Raw genomic sequence first — 14,970 nt, forward strand, 5'->3', positions numbered from 1 at the left:
CACTTCCATCTCCCGAAAATCCAACTTTTTTTTGTTTCGAATTGAAAACGTGGTCAAAAAGCTTATTTAACTCTGCTTCTTTCATTTTGATCGGAGCATCAAAGATCGATCAGTGGACAACGCATCTCGACCTGCATCGACTTGCTGAGTGTTCGGTGAAGTGCATGGTCAACAACATGGTACGCGCCAGTGCGCTGCACAGAATGCACCGTGTTGCGCAGGAACAAGCATCCTGAACCACAAAAACGAGGGCACACCGATGCGCTCGCCGGATAAACAGATTCGTCGAACTGTGTGTGCCTGCAGTGTTGAATATGAAAATCCGTTCTAGATCTCTTTCCATTGGTTTGCCAAGACTCGGGCGCAATCTCCCCGTTTTCATACGCGTCGCAGCGCATTGCTCCAGGCCCTCGGGCCGGAACACATTGCATCAAGAAGCCGATAGTACGGTTGCACAAAACAGCACAGCAGCCTGTCTTGTTCGGCAATATCTTGATTTACAGGCGAGATGTGTTCAAGACCGCGGACCAGGAACCGGTGCGGTACTACCGAGCGGCCACCTTGCCTTGCCTGACCGGGTTTGGTTCCAAGTTCTGTGTCCTCTCCGCCCGGACTCCGGTCAAGTTGTGCATAGCTGCGCTGCTGCTGTGGAAGTTTCCCGGAGAAACTTTGGCACAGATGGATGGCGCTGCTGAGCGAACCAAGGCGTGAATCACCTTCCTGTAGCTCGCTAAGCGCAATTCAGAACCGGCTATCAGCGTCGCATTCCTGCTTTCAGGCATATTTGCCATGACTGCGTCTCACCTCAGAGCTCCATCTCACCTTTCCGCCTTGCTTCTAATTGCTCGACTCTTCACCACCACCACCATTTTCTCAACGAGCCTCGTCTCGATCCTAGTTAGACACGATGGCGGCCAACTTCATCGAACTCGTCCGCCTGCGCTCCACCAGCTCCCCATCCACGTTCATCTCGTGCTCCAACCCCGAAAAGATGGGCAACCCAGCCGACATCGCGTACGGGGGCTGCGTCCAAGCGCTCTCGGTCATGGCTGGCTTCCACTCGATCCACTCGCACCCGAACCTGCTCAACTTCCAGATTCACTCCCTACTCGGCACCTACCTCGGCCCCACGTTGGCGGATCGAAAGGTCAAACTCACCGTCAGCGACATCCGCACCACCCGATCCTTCGCAACCCGTTTCGTGCTCGCTAGTCAGATCTTCGACGACGGTAGCGAGAGAAACACCTTCTGCGCCACCATCGACTTCACAGCTCCCAACAAGATCGATCTCACAAAAGCTGGAGAACCTTTCGACAGGTACGGTAGGAAGCCTAGGATGCAGTATGCTCCACCTGAGCAGCTACCGAGTATGAGGGATATCGTGTTGAGGAAGGTCCAGGAGGGTAAAGTGGATCGGGCGGCGGCGGATTACCTGGAGCAGACCGTGTTCGCCCTGAACGTCAAGACCATCACCAACGTGCATCCTCCGCAAGGATTGCACGCTCAGAACGCTATGGGCTTGGATCCACTCGCAGAGTCCGAACAACATTCTTCCGCTTTGACAGACAGATTCTCCGTCGACTGGGCGAAATCTTTGCAGGACTTGTCATCACCTCCATCGCCACCACCTGTCGAATCGCTGCAGAAATGCGACGAGTTCAAGGATGCGGGAGCACCACTCTCCGTTACATCGGCAGCAGCAAACGCCGCGCTCGTAGCATTTCTCATGGATGGAGCATTGTCCTTCATCCCCTTGACGTTTTCGAGGATGTCGCTGGTGGATGCGAGTGCTGCCTCGTCGTTGGACTGCGCTCTGAGGTACTTTGCCGTACCGGACATGGACGACTTCCACCTGAGGGAGATGCAGACCATCCAGGGTAATGAGTGCAGGACGTACTCCGAGGCCTTCTTGTGGGACAGGAACCAGAACATGGTGGCCAGCATGACACAGGCTTGCGTGTTGCGACCGCACGCTCATAAGTTGTGATGCTCCTTCCTGTAGTGATATCTCCTAGGAGCGCAATTCATAGATGCGATTGATAGGGAATGGCGTCGAGTTCGTCGAGCATGTGAGGGAGGGAGCAAGAAACATGCGTGTCTGTGCGCCTCAATTTTCCTTGCTGCTGGACCCTGAAGGTCGCCATACCAAACGTGTGCATCTCGCTTACAACTTGCACAACGGTCTTGCCTTTTCAATCCTTCCATCTTGCCCACCATCATCTCTCTTCCATCTCGAAACCCCTTGCGGTGTAGCGAGCCGGACCTTCACAATGTCGTCCGCCGACCTGTACGACCTGACGCTGGCCTCGCACCTCATCGTGGAGCAGTTCCTGCTGACCCAAGGCTACACCTCTACTGCGACTCAACTGCGCACCGATGCGGCTGCTGCTGGGCTTGCGCTCCCACCGCTCGGCGCTTCCGAAAGCCCGGACCTTCGATACATTGTCGAGTCGTACCGATCGCGGATCTCTGCGGAAAAGAGGAAAGCCCAATCCATCGCTCGCTCCGCGGTCGCCACCCCGGATCCACTAACCCTTACCCTGCCCGGCCCAGCTACCCTGCCCTACCACCTTTCCGCATCGCATACTACGCTGCACGCCTCCAACATCCTCTCCATCTCCCACCTCCTCCTCCCACGTCGCACCTTTTCCACCACCACCTCTCGCTACACCAACGCCATCCACCCCGCGCTGGTCACCACCGCTGCCGACAAACGCATCGTCTTCTCCAACTCCACCACCGGAGACGTCGAGGAGATCCTGGAGGATCCCAGGGAAGCGCATCAGGCAGCAGTGTTGTGCGTAGCACAGGATCCGCTCGACTCGCGGGTGCTGGTGAGCTGCGGGATGGATGGAAAGGTGGTGGTGTGGGATCTGTTGGAGAGGAAGGTGGTGCAGGTGTTGCAGGAGCACAGCCGGTTTGTGGTGAGGGTGGCGTACAGTGAGAGTGGAGAGTATCTGGCGAGTATCGGGTACGATAGGAAGGTGGTTGTGTACAGGAGGTTGGTGGAGACCATGTTCAGAGCGTCAGGAGAGGAGGAAGAGGAAGAGGAAGAGGAAGAGGAGGAGGTGGAGGGGGTGAAAGGTCCAAGGTACGAAAAGGTGTTTGAGCTCGAAACGAAGAGCAACCCGGAAGCGATACTGTTCGTCGGCGCCGGTATGGCTCCAGTACCAGAAGAGGAAGCAAATGCAGCAGCAGAAGAAGGAGCGGTAGCTCAGACGGCGGCGGAAGCGAAACGAACCTGGTTGTGCTTTACGGTTCGCAACGACTGTTTCCTGCACTACATCGCGCTACCCACCTCTGCCGATTCCTCCCTCCACGATCTCTCCCACGTTTCCCTCCAAGACACTCCTCCTTCCAAATCATCCCACCCCGCGTCTTCTCCAGATTGGTCCCTGCACAGCTTCAACACCAACCCAGACATCCACGACCACCATGTATCCTACTCGCTCCTCTCCCTCACCCTCCACCCTTCTTCCGGTCTAATTTGCATCCAGACTGGCGACCACACCCCTACCTCCCTCTCCTCTTCCACCACCACCACCTCTTCCACTCTCTCTCGCCTCTTGCTGCTACCAGCGCTGTCCTCCCGTCGGGCGCTGACGATCTTCACCGGAGTCTCTACCAGCTCGTATGCATCCCCCCGCCACTCCTGGTTGCCCGACGGCAGTGCCTGCTGGTTGAACTCCGAAGACGGTGTGCTTCGTCTGGTGGATCTCAAGGGAAAGACGAGAGCGAGCGTGCTCGCCCACGGCATCGATTCATCCGGCGAGGCGGCAGGTGGAGAGAGAGACTTGGCTGCCACCTGGACAAGAGGCGGAAATACCATCGTCAAGGACGTTGTGGTGCTAGGAGGGGTGGAAGAGGGAAAGGTCGCTAGTTGTGGGTTTGATCGAACGGTTAGGATCGTCAGTTTGTAAGCGAAGCTCAAGATGGGATGTCTGACTCGACAAGAAGCGAATACAGGGGAAGGCGAATAGAGTAGATGCATTGTACAGATAGAAGCCGTATATACACATGTCTAATCGTTACAACTTGTTCGTCGGCTCATTCGGCATACCCACCGCCGTCGACAACTTCTCATAAATCTGATGACCATGACTAATCGGCGTGAAGTTAACATGCGTCCCCAACGCCCTCGCATCCACCATCTCCGGCACGACGTCCTTCAACGTCGGTGCACCCAACAATCGCATGTTCATCTCCATCTCGGCCTTGAGCAGCTGGATGGCGTGGACCACACCGTCGCTGCCGTACGCCGAGTAGGCGTACAGGAACGGTCGACCGATGCCCACCGCGGTAGCGCCCATGGCGACAGCCTTGAGCACGTCGGAGGCGCGACGGATGCCGCCGTCGACAAAGATCTGGAACATGGGGTTGGGGAACAGGTTGCGCGCGCGCAGCGCGTCGACGACCTCGCCGAGCACCTCGATGCCGGAGCGCGCAAAGTCGAGCTGTCGACCGCCGTGGTTGGAGAGGACGACGCCCGAGAGGCCGAGCTCGGCGGCACGTACGGCGTCCTCCCAGGTCTGAACACCCTTGAGCACGATGGGCATCTTGGTGACGGATCGCAACCAGGTGAGGTCGTCCCAGCTGAGCGATGGGTCGATGAATGACGAGATGGCGCGGGCGGCGCCCTGGCTTCGATCGACATTGTCCTTGTTCTGGTTCTGGTGGTCCGAGCCGACGTCGTCGAACTTCATCCTCATGTCCTTCTCGCGTCGTCCGAGCTGCGGTGCATCGACGGTGACAAAGAGACCCTTGACGCCGGCGTCTTCGGCCTTTTGGATGATCTTTTCGGTAATCTTGCGGTTCGAGTTGACGTAGAGCTGCATGAACTGCACCTGGGTGTCGTTGACGCGCGCGCCGACGATCTCGTCGAAGGAACACGAGGCGAGGGTGGGGATCATCTGGATGATGCCCTCCTTGCCGGCAGCGACGGTGAGGTTCTTCTCGCCATCCGGGTGACCGAGCTTTCCGAGAGCGGTGGCGGTGATGTATACGGGAAGGGTGGATTTCTGACCGAGCAGGGAGGTGGAGTAGTCGACGTGGCTGACGTCGCGAAGGATGCGAGGGCGGAACCAGATTCGACCGAACGCAGAGGTGTTTTCTCGCATGGTGACCTCGTCATCGGCACCCGACGAGTAGTAAGCCCAGGCGGTGGGCTTGAGCACGCGCTTGGCGATCACCTCGAAATCGTACAAGTTGAGGCATTGCGAGAGGGGAGGCACGCCACCGTCGTCTTGAGGAGCGAGCCGCTTCTTCTCGACCTTTTCCTCCTTCTGGATGGTGGAAGGGTCTACGGGGCCGAGGCACTTTTCCTTGGGCAGGTTCTCCTCGAGGGTTCCGGGCGGGTGGATGGGGTCGTACTCTTCGGTGGCATCCTTGCCGGCATACTTGAGAATGATGCCGGCTCCACCGGGGTGTTCGGGAAGGAACTCGGTGACGTCGTAGGCGTTGCCGTGGACGATGACCCAGCACGAGTCCTTGTTGTTGTGCTTCTGGACCTCTTCGAACTTGAGCATGGTGGGAGCGGCGGGTCGGAGCAAGGGGGGCAATGGTGTGGTGGTTGGATGACTTGAAGGGTGTGACTGACGTATATATCGGATGTGGCGAGTCGAGTGAGAGTCGGTGACTGTGGGGAGAGACGGCGATTCCGTGCCAGATTGTCTCGCTCGGAGTTGCCGTCACTGCCGTTGTGAGTGCGTGAATGTGCGGTGGCCCAGCGTGGGGTAACTTGACTTTTTCTGTCCAACGACGCAACCAGCCGATCCGCAAGAACCAATCCAGTTTCGAGCGTTTCTCATTTTCTCGCGGAAGCGCATGCATAAGCGGTTTTACGCCGCGCCGTCGTAGCTGTGCCCGCGTCGCTGTCTCGTCCTTCCCACTGCGATCATCCACGACGACGCTGCTTTTGCCACAACTCGTTTGATAGTACCATGAGAATGTTCTGCTGAGCAAGCATCGTTGGCGCGCACACAGTACGATATCGCTCAAGTCGGAACCTCTTACGCGGCAACTCGTTCAACGACCCCACGCCAAGAGACGTCGACAGCATGCATGTCTGGTTGTGCAGCCACAAAGCGGACAACCACGGACAGACTTGACGTATGCATGTTGCTATCTCCCGCTTGGCTCCACGATTTCGGTTTGGGCGAACCGAGGCAAAGAAAAAGTAGATTCGTCGGCAACCACTCAGACGATTCTGGCAAGGGTCATTCGCAGAGCGGTGCGGGGAATCGGCTATTCAAAATTTCTGCGCTTTCTGGTCTCTGCCAAACCGCGTCGGCCGCTGACGGAGATGGAGTCTTCGGGCGTCGACGTGAGTCTCGCATCACAGTTAGCTAAGCGAATCTCACCGCCGATCCCGATCTTTTCTTCGCATGCACACAATCGTACACTCATGAAACAGTCCAAAACCTAAGATCTAGCTGCTGCACTGGAAGGCCATCTGTAAGAGACCGAGTAAGATGCGAGCTCACACAGATCTTTGAATTTGCAGTGGACATTAATGCAATGGTAGGCCAGCCCGCCAATGAAGCTTCGTTAGCGTAGTTGGATTATCGCATCCGTCTAATACACACGGTGCCTCAGTTTACTGAGTCGAGAATATTACTTCAACGGAAGGTCACTGGTTCGAGCCCAGTACGGAGCATTCTTTTTTTGCTCTCATCATCGGGAAGTCATCAGCCGAGCCAGATTTGTGCCCACCTAAAGTTGATTATTGTTTTTTGTTCGACCTTGCAGCGTGACGGCCAATTGTTTAGAGTGTACATGCATGAAAGATTACGCAGGAGCGCGAGATAAGACCTCTCCCTCCTCGAACAAGCCTTATCGCTTCTCCTCCCGTGATCGATCCCGCGATCGGTTCCATGAGCGTCGCGACACGCATCCAAGTATCACAAAAGGTGATGCTAAGGTCGCCCAGCAAAGCGGAAAGGGGCAAGCGTCGCTTTCTTGCCGTCACATGCCCAAGGAGGGGGGGGGGACGGGAATGCAGGATCCAGGCGGCCCTTCTCAGCGAGAACACCTGCCACCGTTGTGCGACTGACGCCCAACAATCAGGCATGCTCGCTTCGTAGGCTGGCCACATCAAAAGGTGGCGCGGCACAAAGTTGGCCGAGCCGACGCCGTCTCGCCGTCTCAGCGTCCCTATGCTACAGGACGTTACTCCTGTATTGTTCTTTGCATCTTCACGCAAAGTCTATCTCCCACACGCTCAGCACAGTCTTTGGCTTGGAGTGTCGAGCGACTGTGTCAGGTGCAGGTGCACTCGCAGACCGCCGCTTCTAAGGTGGTTGATGCCACAAAGACATCGCGCAATGAGATGCACCCACAGATGAAGGGCGCCGACCAGCTCGCCATTCTGACCGGCGATTTGTGATTTGCCTTCTGTTCAGCCAAAAGCCATGATGGGAGCCGCCGCCGATTGGGTAACGCGCGGACTCGCTTGCTTCATCGCGCGTTGCCCTCGCGCTGTGCTGCCAGTCTGCCACTGCAATGTGATCATACAGTGACTTCTCCCAACACTCACTCACTCGACTGGTTGATTTTCTTTTTCCTGATCCTATTTTTTGCGGATCAGACCCTGACTGTCCAATTGTATCTTTTAGCCCGCAGCTCGGTGGGGACGTGCAACGAGGCTTGCGGCAGCTCACCAGTGTCGCGCCGTTGGGGCTGTCACACAAATGCACCTGCGTGCTCGTGCATATCCACGCATCCGCCCTAATCAACGCCTGCCAGGGTCGGCTCAGTCATACGAGCCACCGCCATCGTCCCCATCCTTTGCACCATCGTCCGACTTCTCTCATCTCGTCTCCTCTTCTCTTCACTTCTCTCTCTCCGCGATACATCCTCATCTTGTATCAGAGCATCCACCATCTCGATTTCTCACTCTGGCGACCGCGAGAATCGGTTGACCTGACGACCCGCACTCACTGTCATCCGGACTCACAGGCGATTACTTGAATACAGCAACCATCTGCTCCGCTACTTCAAGCCTCTTCGAGCAGCACCGGCTGTTGCTCCGCATCCTTGCATCGCATCGACACGATTCAGCTCTCTTGTCAATACCGCCATCTTGTGACCATCTCAGCAACCGACTTGATCAATAGCTAACCGCCACCCTATCTCAAGCCTCCAGCGATCCTCTCCGACCCATCGACAATGGCTTTCGTTCATCATCAACCGCGGCAACAGCGTCGAGAGCGTCAGGGCCATGTCCCCGACTCGGTCTCCACCACCTACGCTTCGGCACAGCATCGACATGATCGCGAGGTACCACAGGATTGGAGCATCGTCTTTCCTGGCAGGTCGCGTGAGGCGCCGCCATCGCCGACCCTCCAGCATGCATCCAGCATCACTCGCCGCCCATCGTCACTCGCCTCCTCCTCGACAGATCACAGCGACGACTCGGATCCACTTGCACTCACGCTCCCGCCGCTTCACGATGGAACCGGCCGATTCCTCGCCTCTCCACTCAGCCCTTCCTCCACCGATGCTGCTTCCGTCGATGCAGCGCCCCAGCACAGCGGGGCAGACGACGATCGCCTCTCCGACGCTCGTCACTCCGAAGATGTGTTTCCAGAGTCTGTATTCAGCGGCACCGACTCACAGCTCGATGCGGATGAAGAGCTCGGCTTCGGCTCAGGTTCCGATTTCGACTTTGAGAGCGACGCTGCCGCCTCTTCCCATCCTAGTCGAAGCTCCGCCCGACGAGGAGCGCTTCGCACAGCATCGCGCAGACGGCCTTCCAAGTTGAGCCACGTGAGCATCGGAAGCGACGATGATGAAATCAGCGAAGCGGCACGATCCCAGTCCCACAGTCACATGCTTGGAAGCAAAGCGTGGTCTCTTCTGGGTCGCAGCAACGCATTGGAGCGCGTCCCCGAAAGCCCCTCTGCTTCCACACAGCTCTACTCGAGCGCTCGCTCCAGTCGCCAGATGGGACGATCCCGTCGCCTTGGCAACGACCTCGCCGTTGTCTTTACCAGCGGCTCTGAACGAGAAGACAATGACGGTCACGACCTCGACCGCTCGCGAGACACGGCACGTCACGATGCCGATGCGGCTTTCGACGCCGATCTCGCGGTGAGCAACCTGGCTCAGAGTGCCGGGTTGTCCCACCTGGAGCACAGCGATCTGCTTCGCCGACCCAAGCGCAGACACCGACGCTCGGCAGCCGGTCGTTCGAGCAAGCGCAGCAACACCTCGCAGTCGTTGCTCAGCATCGATTACGAGTCGCGCCTGCTCACGGGGCATCACCGACACCAGGCCGACGGGCATCGCCACGCTGATGGAGCAGAGACGCCGCGATCGTCGACACAGGCATCGAGGATGGTTCAAGAGCATCCGTCCAAGACCACGCGAGTGATCGGCACCATCTTGCGCAAAGTGTTTGACCTCGAGCCCGAAGTGCTCGAAGCGTTTCTGCAGGAAGATGCCGAGCGACAGCAGCGGTCTGGAGCGCAGAACAACACGGCTAGGACGTCTTCAAGGCCAGGTTTCGCCTTCGAGGCAGCAGAAGCGCCGCTGGCTTGCGCTCCGCTGTGCGATGCAGCAGCGGCAGCGACGGCGTCATCATCATCATCTTCGTCCACGATGATGCTGGATGGCCGGAGCGAACATGAGCGTGTGCAGTCTTCGTCAGACGACCAGACCGAAGTCGAGGAACGAGGTAGCATTGCGCTCGATCCCTCGACATCGCCGCTGTTCTCCAACTCGAAACCAGTCGAAGGCGAAGAGATGGGTGACACGAGCGGACTGCGACTCACCGAAGCTGCTCTGCTCCAACGCGGGTCGGTGTCTACCCGTCGAGCAAGCGGTTCTTCTTCGCTGATGGAGCCCACGACGATGGAAGCGCTCTCTGCGTTTATGAACACCATGGTGATGCCGGTACCCATGCCGCTGCGATTGCTTGGAGCGCTGTTCGGATGGTCCAGCATCTGGTCCTCTTCTGCGAGCAAGGTGGGCTCCGAAGAGCGCGATGCAGCAGCAACGACAGCGACGATGGGGGAGCAGGAGGAAGATGAGGCAGCTAAAAGGGATGCAGAGGAAGAACGCAGGTACAGGTACGAACGGCTGCTCAGTGCGCAACAGGCCAAGGCGTGGAGTAGGAGGTACAGGGGGATCCTCTTTGCCAACGTCGACGACGAGGAGCCGAGTCCGGATGTGCCGGAGCTGTGGAGGGGCGAGGAGCATCCTGCGATCGCTGGACAGAGGGATGTGTGAATGAGCATCGCCGTTGTTGAACATCGTTAGCATCTGTCACAGTCGACTATGAATTCTAGCATTTGCGTTTTTGATGTTTGACAGGAACGGTGTGGAGTAGAGAGACATGCCCGCGGAACAGGGGCCTGCAGAACATTGAGTAAGCGCGTTGGCAGTTTTCCTTTCACGGATGTCTGTTTCATTTCATACACGGCTGTGTGCGGCGGAGAATGGAACATGAGAATTGGTAATTATGTGGGATGATCAATGCAGGAACCGTGGAAAAGGGTGGAGATCGAGGATCTGGTAGATGTATGTGCACGAGCCGGCGTTGGGCTTCCACCCCTCGCGAAGGTTCCTTCCTCTCTCTCTCTCACTCCGTTCCATCTAGACGTACCTTTCTTTACCTTTCGTCGACAAAAGATGAAGATCGCAGTAGTAGGAGGCGGCGTATCGGGTTTATCGTCGGTATGGGCGTTGAACGAGTACTCGTCGCACGAGGTGCATCTGTTCGAACCCTCCGCGTGGATCGGTGGACATGCCAATACGGTCACCTTCACCTCGCCCAAGTCGGCGTCTCCTGATTCGGCGGAAGCTACACCGGTGGATATGGGGTTCATCGTGTTCAACCGGGTGACGTATCCGAACTTCTTGCGGTTTGTAAAGCTCGTTGGGGTGGAGATCCTGGACAGCGACATGTCGTTTAGCGTCACACGGTGGTTGCAGGGATATGGAGGGTTCGAGTGGGCTGGTGGTTCCCCGCAAGCTCTGTTTTGTCAAACGAGCAATCTGCTCAACCCAGGTCATTGGAGGATGGTGTGGGACATCGTACGGTTCAACCAACAATCGGTCGACTACCTGCGGGAATCTCGCTCCAACCCGTCGGACGCTGCGGAGATCTCGATAGGAGAATGGTTGGACGCAAGAGGATACTCCTCCTCCTTTCGACGGAACTACCTCATCCCGATGACGGCTAGCATCTGGTCCACCGCCCCGGATACAGCGTTATCCTCCTTCCCCGCTCTCACCCTGTTGCGCTTCATGCACAACCACCACCTTCTGCAGATACTCGACAGACCCCAGTGGCTGACCATCAAGAACGGGTCCAAGTCGTACGTCGATCGCATCCTCTCCAAGTTGCCCGAGGAACGGTTGCACCAGGGAAAACAGACGGGTTGTGTCACGGCAGCGTGGATCGATGGGAGGAATGCAAAGTGGACGATCAAGACGGCCGATGGCGTCAAGCATACCGGTTGGGACCGAGTGATCTTCGCCTGCCATGCGGACGACACGCTCAAGATGCTCGTCGAAGGCGAGGCGGAGGGGTTGAGTCTGGGTCGAGAGGTGATGGAGACGCTAGCTCGGTTCGAGTTCAGCGAGAACCAAGCTGTGCTGCATGCGGATACGAGGTTGATGCCCAAGAGGAGGCAGGCTTGGAGTGCGTGGAACTTCCTCGCCGAATCCGTCTCCTCCAGCAAAGAGATCGGTGTCGATGGCAAGCAGATCAAGGATGCTGGGGGAGAAGACGTCGATCGAGTATCCCTCACCTACTGGATGAACCTGCTGCAGTCGCTTCCCGAAAGAACCTACGGGCCCGTCCTCGTCACACTCAACCCGACCACCGACCCATCCTCCCCCTACACCCCCCGCCCCGACCTCGTCCTCCGCCGTCACTCCTACACCCACCCGCTCTACACCCCCGACTCCATCCTCGCCCAATCCCACCTCCGCACACTCCAAGGCACCCGCGGCGCATCCTTCGCCGGCGCCTGGACCAACTACGGCTTCCACGAAGACGGCTTCACCTCCGGCCTCCGCGCTGCCGAAGCCATCGACGGCGTCTACCTGCCCTTCGACGTCAAGGACGCCGAGAGGGAGGTCCCCAAGAGCAAACAGTTGGCGTGCAAGCTGGTGGAAGCCGTGGACGAGTACGGCAAAGCGTGGGTGGTGAGCCGGTCGGTGGGCGTGGTGTGGGTGCTGCTGGTGCATGTGCTGGCGGTGCTCGAGGTGGTATTGGTCGTGGTCGGCGGTAGGAAGGAGTGGAGCGATGGGGTCAGGACCGTCAAGGGTCACTTTGCAGAGTCGCTCGGGACAGACAACAAGAAGAGGATCAAGTCGACTTGAACAATCCTTCGTTTCGCTCTCACACACATGGCAAGGAATCAGTCACGACGCGGAATAGAATGCCATTTGCCTTTCGCTTTCTCTCACATTCACTTGGCCAACAGTGTCTTCCAGAAACCCTTGACCTTTGCCTTCGCTCCACCACCATCGACGTTGCTCTTGGCCACTGACACCCTTTGCTGCAGCCACTCGATGATAGCCGCATTTCTCTCACCCGTATCCAGATCAACCACTCGGTAGTCGCGATCCTTTTCGTAGTTGAACCAACTAACTCCGGTCATCCACTTGAGACCCTTCTTGGCCTCTCTTCCGGTGACCACGTCCAACCACCTGAGCCTGACCTGCTGCAGGTCGACGCCCTGTTCGACGTCAAAGTGCAAACCCGTCTCGCCCAAAATGAACGGCCTCTCTGCGGACGCATACCTATCATGAACCTTTTTCATCTTTCTCACAAAATCGCTTGGATCGAGACATCCCGGAGCGGGGCAGTAGTAGTCGATGCCGACGTAATCGATGTGGTGGAGCGTGGGTAGGAAAGTCTTGTACTCTGCATCAGCGCCAGAAGAGGTAGAGGCGATGTTAGGACACCAAAACATCTTGATCCTCGAGGCATACTGGGGCGGTAAAGCGCGACAAGCGATTGCGACCTGGTCGAATGCGGCCCTGTAATCCCAGCCTGGATCGGCGGTGTTGGTAGGGGGAGGGTAGAGTCCCGACTTGATGTAGTAGTTGACCTCGTGTCCAAACCTCAACCTGATCTCGGCGATGGCGAACTCTGCGTTTGCGTCCTCGCCGACACGGCTCCTGTCGAGCATGTTCTGCATGACTTGAGCCACCTCTTTAGCCTTGACATCGTTGTCCGGCGTGTAGCCCTGCCAGCTCTGGAAGGGCATGACCGAGGCTTCGTAGATCAAATTGGCGCGGCGATCGCATCGATCAAATTCTCGCTTTAGATCGTCGACGAGAGGCATGAGCTGAAAGCCGTCAAAGGTCTCATGGGGGTAGGTCTGAGCGTACCATCCGACTACATTGATGGCGAACGGAGGCGTGTTGCCGGACGACGAAGAAGAAGAGGCAAGGGCGGAGTTGAGGTCGGAGAGGTAGGATTTGCGACCACCAGCATCACCTTCGTCCGGGTAGAAGCCGATGGTGATGTCGTTGACTACGAGCGAGGTCATCCTGCTGCCACTGCTGAGCGATGGTGGTGGTGATGAGGGAGAGACATGGTGCGACCGAGTGATGAGTTGGACAAAGGGGTGGGGCTGTCGGTTGTCGGGATCGAGAAGACTTTGCTGTGCAACGCTGCAATCGAGCATATTCAGGGTCCAACCAAGCTGCACTCACTAACTTAACCGGCGGCGGCTAAAATTACAATTTCAAGCTTAGCCACCCGATAGACAGCGCAGGCATCGGGTGAAAGTGACAATCGAGATGAAATTTTTACTTTGTTGAAATCGCGCCAAATTCTTCTCAGCCAAAAAAAGAGAAAGTTTGGCATTTCTCGACTTCGTACTGCTTTGCCGCCTCTCTCTCTCCCTCCCTCCCTTCTTCACTTGTTCTTCCAACACCACCATTCACACAGCATCTCGCAACCTCATCCCGGATCACGCAACGATGCCGTCTGCCATCGTTTCAGACGCCACCACTTCCCTCGACGGAACGGCCCTCGCCTCCGCCTCCACCTCCAAATACAAAACCACCTCGGTCGACCAAGGTCCCACCCCTTACCAGTTCGATCTCGGCCTGCTCACCTCGATCAACCCCAACCCTCTCACCTCCACCTCCTCCCCCTACCTTCTCTCCCGCGCTCGAGATGGAGTCCAGTCTCTCGTCAACAAGATCTTTGCGCTTCCCATCACCCGCGATCCCGAAAACGGTCCCCTCGCAACGCTGCCTGCGTTCACCTCGAAGCTGCCTCGTGAGAAGAGCATGCCCAAACCCAAACCGATGACCAAGTGGGAGAAGTTCGCCAAGCAGAAGGGCATCCAGTCCAAAAAGAAGGACAAGATGGTGTTCGACGAAGCTACCAAGGAGTGGGTTCCTAGGTGGGGCTACAAGGGTGCCAATAAGGATGCTGAGGATCAGTGGATTCACGAGTTGAAGAACAACGGCAATACCGACTTCGACCCCGCCAAGACCGCCAAGAAGGAACGTCTCGCCAAACAGGCCAAGAACGAAAAGCAACGTCTCGGAAACCTCGCCCGCGCTGCCGCCGCATCCACCGCTTCCTCCTCATCCTCGAATAAAGGTGGTCTCGGAGACGCCAACGCCGCCAAGCTCGCCCGCGCCGCAGCCCGCGAGAAGCGCAAAGCCGAACTCGAAGCAGACGTCCTCCGCTCCAGAGCCAGCACCGCCTCCATGGGCAAGTTCGACAAGACGCTCAAGGGAGAACACAAGCAGAAGGGTCTCAAGCGCAAGTTCGATGCCAACGAAAAGGACGTCGGCAAGGAGAGGGAGAGCAACCTGGCGCTGTTGGAGAAGCTGGGTACCGCAAAGATGAGGAAGAACGCCAAGTTGGCAGAGGGCCAGGGCGATAGGGAGCTGGTGAACGCGAGGAAGGCGGTGCAGTTTGCGACGGGCGGGCATGGCGTGACGAGTATGGGAGCGAGGGGGGCGAGGAAGGGCGGTAGGAAGTGA

At 57.5% G+C, this 14,970-nt stretch overlaps 8 protein-coding genes and 1 non-coding gene across 9 annotated transcripts; 6 read left to right on the top strand and 3 right to left on the bottom strand.

The window, feature by feature from the left end:
* Positions 1–98: 98 nt before the first annotated feature.
* On the bottom strand, positions 99–398 carry PHSY_005922 (hypothetical protein; the record flags this gene model as incomplete). The annotated part of the gene is made up of 1 exon (XM_012336526.1): positions 99–398. One exon carries the CDS (start codon positions 396–398, stop codon positions 99–101), a length of 300 nt encoding a protein of 99 aa, XP_012191916.1.
* Positions 399–907: 509 nt separating this feature from the next.
* Positions 908–1,987, top strand: PHSY_005923 (hypothetical protein; the record flags this gene model as incomplete). Its single annotated transcript, XM_012336527.1, has 1 exon — positions 908–1,987. The coding sequence occupies one exon, from the start codon at positions 908–910 to the stop codon at positions 1,985–1,987; it is 1,080 nt and encodes a 359-aa protein (XP_012191917.1).
* A 283-nt stretch (positions 1,988–2,270) lies between these two features.
* On the top strand, positions 2,271–3,920 carry PHSY_005924 (hypothetical protein; the record flags this gene model as incomplete). The annotated part of the gene is made up of 1 exon (XM_012336528.1): positions 2,271–3,920. The coding sequence occupies one exon, from the start codon at positions 2,271–2,273 to the stop codon at positions 3,918–3,920; it is 1,650 nt and encodes a 549-aa protein (XP_012191918.1).
* A 108-nt stretch (positions 3,921–4,028) lies between these two features.
* Positions 4,029–5,525, bottom strand: PHSY_005925 (L-lactate dehydrogenase; the record flags this gene model as incomplete). Its single annotated transcript, XM_012336529.1, has 1 exon — positions 4,029–5,525. One exon carries the CDS (start codon positions 5,523–5,525, stop codon positions 4,029–4,031), a length of 1,497 nt encoding a protein of 498 aa, XP_012191919.1.
* A 1,015-nt stretch (positions 5,526–6,540) lies between these two features.
* Positions 6,541–6,655, top strand: PHSY_007650. Its single transcript has one exon. It is a non-coding gene; the product is annotated as a tRNA-Ile (tRNA).
* Positions 6,656–8,166: 1,511 nt separating this feature from the next.
* Positions 8,167–10,230, top strand: PHSY_005926 (hypothetical protein; the record flags this gene model as incomplete). The annotated part of the gene is made up of 1 exon (XM_012336530.1): positions 8,167–10,230. One exon carries the CDS (start codon positions 8,167–8,169, stop codon positions 10,228–10,230), a length of 2,064 nt encoding a protein of 687 aa, XP_012191920.1.
* Positions 10,231–10,632: 402 nt separating this feature from the next.
* PHSY_005927 (hypothetical protein) lies at positions 10,633–12,333 on the top strand (the record flags this gene model as incomplete). The annotated part of the gene is made up of 1 exon (XM_012336531.1): positions 10,633–12,333. One exon carries the CDS (start codon positions 10,633–10,635, stop codon positions 12,331–12,333), a length of 1,701 nt encoding a protein of 566 aa, XP_012191921.1.
* Positions 12,334–12,422: 89 nt separating this feature from the next.
* PHSY_005928 (glycoside hydrolase) lies at positions 12,423–13,511 on the bottom strand (the record flags this gene model as incomplete). Its single annotated transcript, XM_012336532.1, has 1 exon — positions 12,423–13,511. The coding sequence occupies one exon, from the start codon at positions 13,509–13,511 to the stop codon at positions 12,423–12,425; it is 1,089 nt and encodes a 362-aa protein (XP_012191922.1).
* Positions 13,512–13,947: 436 nt separating this feature from the next.
* Positions 13,948–14,970, top strand: PHSY_005929 (likely ribosome biogenesis regulatory protein; the record flags this gene model as incomplete). Its single annotated transcript, XM_012336533.1, has 1 exon — positions 13,948–14,970. One exon carries the CDS (start codon positions 13,948–13,950, stop codon positions 14,968–14,970), a length of 1,023 nt encoding a protein of 340 aa, XP_012191923.1.

This window comes from Pseudozyma hubeiensis, assembly GCF_000403515.1.
Source record: "Pseudozyma hubeiensis SY62 DNA, scaffold: PHS57, whole genome shotgun sequence".
Lineage (NCBI taxonomy): Eukaryota > Fungi > Basidiomycota > Ustilaginomycetes > Ustilaginales > Ustilaginaceae > Pseudozyma > Pseudozyma hubeiensis.